This window comes from Pundamilia nyererei, unplaced genomic scaffold (assembly GCF_000239375.1).
Source record: "Pundamilia nyererei isolate P.nyererei 1_Seehausen unplaced genomic scaffold, PunNye1.0 scaffold00012, whole genome shotgun sequence".
Lineage (NCBI taxonomy): Eukaryota > Metazoa > Chordata > Actinopteri > Cichliformes > Cichlidae > Pundamilia > Pundamilia nyererei.
In genome coordinates, this window is record NW_005187413.1 from 3259240 (window position 1) to 3266465 (window position 7226).

Consider the following 7226-nt stretch of genomic DNA (forward strand, 5'->3'; position numbering starts at 1 on the left):
GCTTTCCAGGTTTTGTGAGTTACTTTCCCATTTGATTCTGCTATGTTTCTTTTCAGCAACGCTGTCTTTGCCCTTTCCCATAGTTATTTTTTAGTTCTGAGTAAAATCTTTTGATTTTTTTTCTTTTCTAGTTTCTAGCATGTTTTTTTTTTCTGTGTATGAGCTGCTTTATGCAGATCCTTCCACACATCATATGGGTTTTTACCCAAATTTACATACAAATGGAAAACTCTGACAGCTGGTACAATGATTCTTTAAATCCCCTTTTCTCTTACTCATCCCATTTGAAATATGAGGCTTTTGGGCCCTCCTTGGTGTTTTTTCTCTCTCTAGGTTTCAGAGGCTTGTTTATACACCTGCAACACACAATCGGCTGTTTGCAAGCCTTGTTGTTGACTACAAATAGTATCTGTTACTTGTGGACACCTTCCTTTGTTTGACATTGTGAAAAGGAGAAACTTAATCATCTAGTTTTCAGTAGCTATATACATGTATCACAGAAAGAAGGGTTTTTCCCACAAGTGATGGGTTATAGGAATTATCAGGATGCGTTTTCACAGATGAGATGACACCAAAGCTCTGCTAGCATGTCTTTCTTTTCTCAGTTCTTCGGGTGAGTTTGAAAGGTCTCAACTCTTCCCCTCAGGACTGAAAAAAAAGCTCTCTGATCTGTTGCAGATATGAAATATCGAGGTAAGCTTTTCCTTCATTTCGCAACAGCTGCTTTTAGTTGTGTGACTGCAGATTTGATCTACTATCTTTTTACTGTTGACAGCTGTTTTGCCCCTTGCTGCTGTAATTATTGTCCTCCTAATCACATGGGGAATATCCATCAATTCATCCGTAGCACAGGAGAGAGAAAGGAATACTCTCGGTGAGATGTTTTGCTTATTAAATCCGGAGCTCCAGCTTTTTAGTGACAGTTTATGCCTGCTGTCTCCACCATACTGTCTCATTTCTTTCAACTTAGGGTTTTATAACGCAGATCAAGTCAAAGCGAATCTCAAACGATGTCTTTTTAGCAACATTGTACAAAGTATTTATTTCTCACATGTCATTATCTGAGTTTAAATATGGTAAAATCACAGTATTCCTGCAGTAAAATCTTTTCTGTGCCTTTTTAGCTCCACCTACGTCTGTGCCAAAGTGCAGCCTCTCAAGAGTGTGTCCACCCAACCATATTGCTTTACGTATCAGGAGCGGCGCCGCTGATATTGTCGGGCCAACAGTCTGTTTTGATGGCAAAATGTATGTATTCATTTGGTAACACCTGAATTAACAGAGTACTTTAAAAAAAAAAAAACAAGATTCTGCAGTGAAACTGAACCCTGTCAGTGCTTCAACAGCATAATGAGTCATGCACTGAATAACGTGGGACCAGGGCTAAACATTGCAGTGATAAATGGTGAGTATAATACTCAGACCTCTCATAAACATGCATAAACATTGAAAAAATGAACTGGTAAAATAGTCTTTTAAAGATTCGTAATAACCAATAATAGTAGCTTAATAATAATACCATATTTCTAACTTGGAAATAGCTGGTCTGGAGTCTTAGTGTTTTTATGTGCCATGCAAAAGTCTTGCACATTCTCTTATTTCTTTATATCTTCCAGCGAATCAAACATTCTTTAAACTTTTAAAAGTGCTCTTGAGCAATAGTTTTCCAGGATTTCTGAAGATTTTTCAAAGTTTATCATTTATCAACAGTCTAGACTTTGTACCTGAGCATTTTCAGAGGAATGTTTGTTTGTTAAGCACCGACCTATGATTCATTCAAGCATAAAAAAAGGCACCTAACATAACAGACAACTTAGCGAGGAAACAATTTTAAATGATAACTTTGGGGACTTTGTTACTAGCAGCCTGTTGCAAAAAAATCAGTCAATAATGAAAAAACACCCACAAAAAAACCTGTATTTTTGCATCAGCAAAGTCATTAGCAAAACACTATTAGTAGAAACTGTGGCATATCTTGGCATGGTGTGCAGCGTGTGCTTTAAGGGTTTTTGGACAAGTGGAGGAGAAAGGAAGAAAGAGATTTTATAAGAGATAAAAATCTGACACAGGACCTGATAGATGCATCTACGCCTTCATCAGAAAGATCTGAATGTGTGGCTGTGGAGATGAATCCAAATTTGAAATATGTGATTCAAATCATTGTCAGTAAGTACAGAGGAGGTCAGGAGAGAGGTACAATAGTGAATGCCAACAGCCATTTTTAAAACACGACGGAGGCTCTGTTTTGATTTGGAGCTGCGTTTCGGTCAATGGCGTTGGGGACATCATGTCAAGATTTGTGGAATTCTTAACCCAGAAAAAAAGCGATCTACTGCGCAATACTGTCTGAAAAGTGTCCCACAGTGACAATGATCCCAAACACACTGGCGATACATAAAAAGCATACCTGGATAGAAAAACACTATCAGTCATGGACTGGCCATCTGTTTTTTTTTCCACAGAACTCAACACATCACTGCATCTATTTCCATTCTTCCTCGCAAAATAGGAAGAATTGCATTGTGACTCTAGATTTTGTGCAGAACTGCATGCATAATATTCTTCTGTCTGTTATTATTATAAATATTTTGATCATATGCAATTTTTTAATCATAGGTGAAACTGGAGTTGTAGAAAAATCTGTCTGTCTTAACATGAAAACAGGAGGTAAGCGCTTTTCTTTCTTTAAATCTTCTAATCAAGTTTTTGATTTAATCTTGTAAGGGAGCTTTGACTTTCTTTTTTTTTTTTCAATTTTATACTCTGACAAAAGACCCAAAAGACATCCTTGCACACCTGAAGAAGATAAAACGTGGAATGATCGTTTTGGTGGCCTCCTTTGATGATGTCACACAAAAGTAAGTCCATATCTAAGTTATTCAACATTTAAAACAAATTTAATGTCACAAAATGTGACCCGCTCTACTACTTTGTGGCAGAATGACAAATGAAATGAGGGAGATATTCAGTGAAATGGGAAGCACTTTGATCAGGTCTGTGAAGCGCAGAGACAGCTGGGTGTTTGCTGGAAGAGCAGGCACAAAAATCAAAAGCCTCTTTGAGAAGGTTAGTGAACCTGTTAAGTGCAGTTTCATTTGTTCTATTTGTGTCAGAAAAGACCATCTATTTTAAAATCTGCTGCCTGGAAGGGGAAAAATGATAAAAACAACCGTTCTCTTCTCCTCTGTTCATCTGTCAGCAAGCTGTTAATGATGAAAAAAACAACATTTATGGAGGATGGCCAGAGATGGTGGAGGTGGGCGGCTGTTTCCCAAGAGTCTTCAGCGACTGACTGACTGACTGACTTACATAAACATTAATTAACATGAACTGTAAAAAGTGACTGCATTTTTTTTAATGGCAAAACATACCTGTCTATAATTTCAGCAAAAGCACATATAAATATTTTCCCTACATCACATGGTAGAGATCACCTGTGGATCATCGGCGAGGAAAGATGATTACGTGACTTTGAAGATGGCATGGTTGTTGGTCTATTTCAGAAACTGCTGATCTACTGGGATTTTCCCACACAACCATCTCTAGGGTTTCCAGAGAATGCTCCAAAAAAGAAAAATTATGAATGGCCAAACTGCTTTGAGGTGATAGGAGCTCAAATAACCATCCATTATAGTCAAGATATGCACAAAAATACACAGTGCATTGAATCCAGAAACAGATGGGCTGCAGCAGCAGAAGAAGACCACACCAGCTGCTGTCAACTAAGACCTGGAAACTGAAGCTGCAGTTTGCTTATGTAATACTATGTATGAGTATCAATTTCTGCTGAAACCTGCAGATGGGAGCGTGAGAATTTGACCTAAATAACATGAAAGCATGGGTCCATCCTGTCTTGTTTCAGTGGCTCAGGCTACTGCTGGTGTAATGGTGTTTATTTTGTTGTCACACTTTGGGCTCCTTAAACACCACAGCCCACCTAAGAATTGTCGACCGTGTCCATCCCTTTATGACCGCGGTGCCTCCATCTTCTGATGGCTGCTTCCAGCAGAATAACGCACCATGTCACAAAGCTCAGAACTCACTGTCATGGTTTTTTGACCTTGACAGTAAGTTCACTGTACTATAATGGCCTGCCAGTCCAATCCTTCAAGGATTAGTATTTCTTCCCCCGTTGATATTCCTTGATATTTTTATCCTAATGAAAGCTCCAAGTATAGATTAGTGATTGTGGGCTGTATAGTAAATGTTCAAATAGTAGAAGTCAAGTTACTGAGTACTGTGCACATATCTCTTACTAATGGCCTTGAAACACTTTTGTTCCTTTACAACAAAGCTGCTTTACCACTAGACTAATTACTTTGGTCCAGTGGTTCAAAGCATACAGCGACGGCTCCTGTAAGGGGGTCACAAGTTTAAATGTGACAGATTAGAAAATGATTAATGGGACAGAGAAGAAGTAGTTCTGTTCTCTTGTAATTTTATAGACTTTTCCCCGAGCCTTGTGTGGTTAATTTAAAATCTTAAATCTTTTTAGCTAAATCCAACCAGCCATCCATTCATCCATTTAGCCGGCCTATGGCAGTGCTTTAAAATAAACAGTCCAATAAAATGCGTGTATACAAATTTACTTAAATAAAGCACTTAATGAGTAGGTATAGAGTTAAATGTTTTGGCTTTTTTTTGTTGAACACCTTTAGTCTGCTCAACAGGAGCTTTTCTCGGTAGAGGCTTCCCTCTGGTCCAAACACAGGGCACTTTCCTCCCTCTGTGGCATTCTTGGCTGCTGGAGCAGAGAGAGAGGGGGTAACCTCAAATTATTGCTGAAACCCCGTAAAGTGTGAACCAAACGGAATCTGTGCAAGCACCAAATCTGGACTCACTCTGAAGACATGGGAGTCACTCATGGGAAGAAGGTAAGTTTGTCGTTATCGTCCTAATTTTCATTTAAAGTACTTTGGGAGCATCAGGAGGTGTGCGCGCGTGCATGTGTGTGTGTGTGTGTTTGTGTGTAAGTGGTATTTTCAGAATTCAAATGTTGTAAGTGACACAACCTGTCACTTACAATACTGTAAGTTATTTATATTTACCAAAGTATAACTTTACTGCTATCCTTAAATTGGTTTTCCTTTTGCTTTTAAAATAAAGTTCCGTCTGTAATACTCGATATATACTTTGCTATTACCTGGTTATAACTTTGTTTTGCTTAGTTATTACCTCGTCACTGTACTTTGGTATCATTGTGTTATTACTGAGCTTGACATGAAGTGCTCACAGCTTTTGTCCTACAGTACCATTTTTCCTGTGGCAGATTTTTCTCTTACTGACATCTCTCGTTTTTGTTACCCATTGCTCAAAGGCAGTGAATGCTTAAACAAATATTGGTTTTTATATCCAACTGAAAAAATGCACTCTGAAAAATGCACTCTGAGAAGCTGCCCTTGGAGACTGTTTATCCTGTCATGTCCTATTAATTCTTCTCCCTACAATATCCACTGTGTGAGCTTTACAAAACAAGACCCCCCCCCCTCCCCTGAAAAAAACAGTGGCTAGCAGCAATTTGTCATTAAAATGTATTCATTCCTCATCTAGATTCCCTCTCATTCTGACAATTTACTGTCATCTTGTATTTTTTCCATTTATTTGGATATTGTTGCTGGAATTTGATCACATTGAGCATTCAAATTCTCTTTTTTTTTGCCTGTTTAAATGTAGCTCAAATGTCACTATGGCAAGCTGGAAAGCTCCGAAGTAGCAGACAGTTTTCAAACAAAAAAGGTTTTATGCTACCATGCATGCTTTTCCTGCATATTTATGAAATACTTCAGTAAGCAACAAAAACAGTTCAGAGCTGAAAGAACTGTTTATTCAGCTGTCCAGACTGATTCACAGAGGATAATGATTCTTGTCCCAGCTATTAATTCTGCTTAAATTCCAGCAAGCAAATAACTCAGTGGGAATTAACTGTGTTTTGTTTGATCCTGTCATTAATGAGGTGGCAGCCTTCCACCTCAACAGTAAGGGTTCTCGCTTCACTGGACATGTGTAAGGAGCTGACACTTCATTTGTCTGTCAGCATCATAATGCAGCTTTGTGTTTGTGCTATTTCCAATAAGATGCAGTGTTGACTCGACTTGGAGATTTCTATTTGTTTCCTTTTCCCTGTGCTGCTTTTATTTTTGCATGTACGTATCTATAAAACAGCAATATTTGTCTGGGGGATGTTGGTATCTCTAGGATGTATTATTTCCTTTCCCCCCCCCCACCTTTTTCTGTTGACAGAGAGATCTTCAGCATTTTCCAGGTAGAGATGAGACACAGTTTCATTTGTATGGTGAGGAAATATCAGAGTGATGTTGTATATCCTGTCTAGTTGAAATACTGTTGTAATATATAGATTATAAATTTGTTGTTTTAACAGTAAAACATTTTTACCTCATTAAAGCTTGTTGTAAATGTGTCTGGCAAACCTTAGAGTGAGTTTGGTATGTAAAACTGAATCTTACAAATCTGAGGCAAAATTCCACCCAGAAATCATCTTGATAGGAAAACATATTTATGTAAACTGTTTGTTCCCTTTAGCCTCCATGATGCAGACTCATCAAACCAAACTTGAAGGCCGATTTTCAGAGCTTCAGGCTTTTCCATCCCAAATGCAGAGTGAGGAGGAGAGCAGTAATCTAATCAGACCCCTAAAAGCTACTAGTGCGATAACTGCCCTGGAGAGCCACCGGGAGCTGCATAAGGAACTGCAGATGACCCACAAGAGGTTGGGCAGAGAGATTAAAGGTCAGAAATGCTCATACTACAGTGTCATTGCGTGCATAAACCATTAAGTGTGTCTGTGTGCCTGAAAGGAAGAGAGTGTCTCAAGAAGGAAAGACTGAACTCCAGCGAGTTCTGGAAAAAAGGAAATGGGAACAAAGATTGAAAGCGAGCAGGGATCAAGACGAGGCAAAGAAGAAGACATCAGAGCTACACCAAGAGCTGCTGAAAAGACAACAGAGGCTTGAAAATGTGAGCACAGGACACACAGCATTTTTTCTTTTATACATTTACTCATGAATATTCTTGTTACACATACACACACACAAGCATGTCTGCTTTGCTATCCTCGTGGGGACATCCCATTGACATAATGCTCTCCCTAGCTGCCACTTACCCTAACCCTAACCATCAAAAATGAATGCCTAAACCTAACCCTTAGCCTAAAGCTAAACATAACCTAATTGTAACCCTGACACTAAAACCACATTTTGAGTCTCAAA

General features: G+C 38.7%; 2 protein-coding genes across 2 annotated transcripts in view; both read left to right on the plus strand.

The window, feature by feature from the left end:
• Nucleotides 1-680: 680 nt before the first annotated feature.
• si:dkeyp-67f1.2 (FAM3 metabolism regulating signaling molecule D) lies at nucleotides 681-3292 on the plus strand. The gene is made up of 7 exons (XM_005724750.1): nucleotides 681-693; nucleotides 1125-1248; nucleotides 1347-1405; nucleotides 2617-2667; nucleotides 2774-2858; nucleotides 2940-3066; nucleotides 3200-3292. The coding sequence occupies exons 1-7, from the start codon at nucleotides 681-683 to the stop codon at nucleotides 3290-3292; spliced, it is 552 nt and encodes a 183-aa protein (XP_005724807.1).
• A 1457-nt stretch (nucleotides 3293-4749) lies between these two features.
• LOC102204245 (protein FAM107B) overlaps nucleotides 4750-7226 on the plus strand; it is a 5140-nt gene continuing 2663 nt past the window's right edge. The window contains exons 1-4 of the mRNA XM_005724488.2: nucleotides 4750-4874; nucleotides 6241-6292; nucleotides 6541-6727; nucleotides 6816-6975. Of these exons, the coding sequence (XP_005724545.1) occupies nucleotides 4851-4874; nucleotides 6241-6292; nucleotides 6541-6727; nucleotides 6816-6975 (423 nt within the window). The 5' untranslated portion in view covers nucleotides 4750-4850. The remainder of the gene's footprint in view (nucleotides 4875-6240; nucleotides 6293-6540; nucleotides 6728-6815; nucleotides 6976-7226) is intronic.

What these genes read in the sequence shown, in the direction of transcription:
- si:dkeyp-67f1.2 (XM_005724750.1), top strand. An exon ending in TTTGATGATGTCACACAAAA is followed by an intron (nt 2,859 to 2,939) that starts GTAAGTCCATAT and finishes ACTTTGTGGCAG; the next exon opens with AATGACAAATGAAATGAGGG. An exon ending in TCAAAAGCCTCTTTGAGAAG is followed by an intron (nt 3,067 to 3,199) that starts GTTAGTGAACCT and finishes TTCATCTGTCAG; the next exon opens with CAAGCTGTTAATGATGAAAA.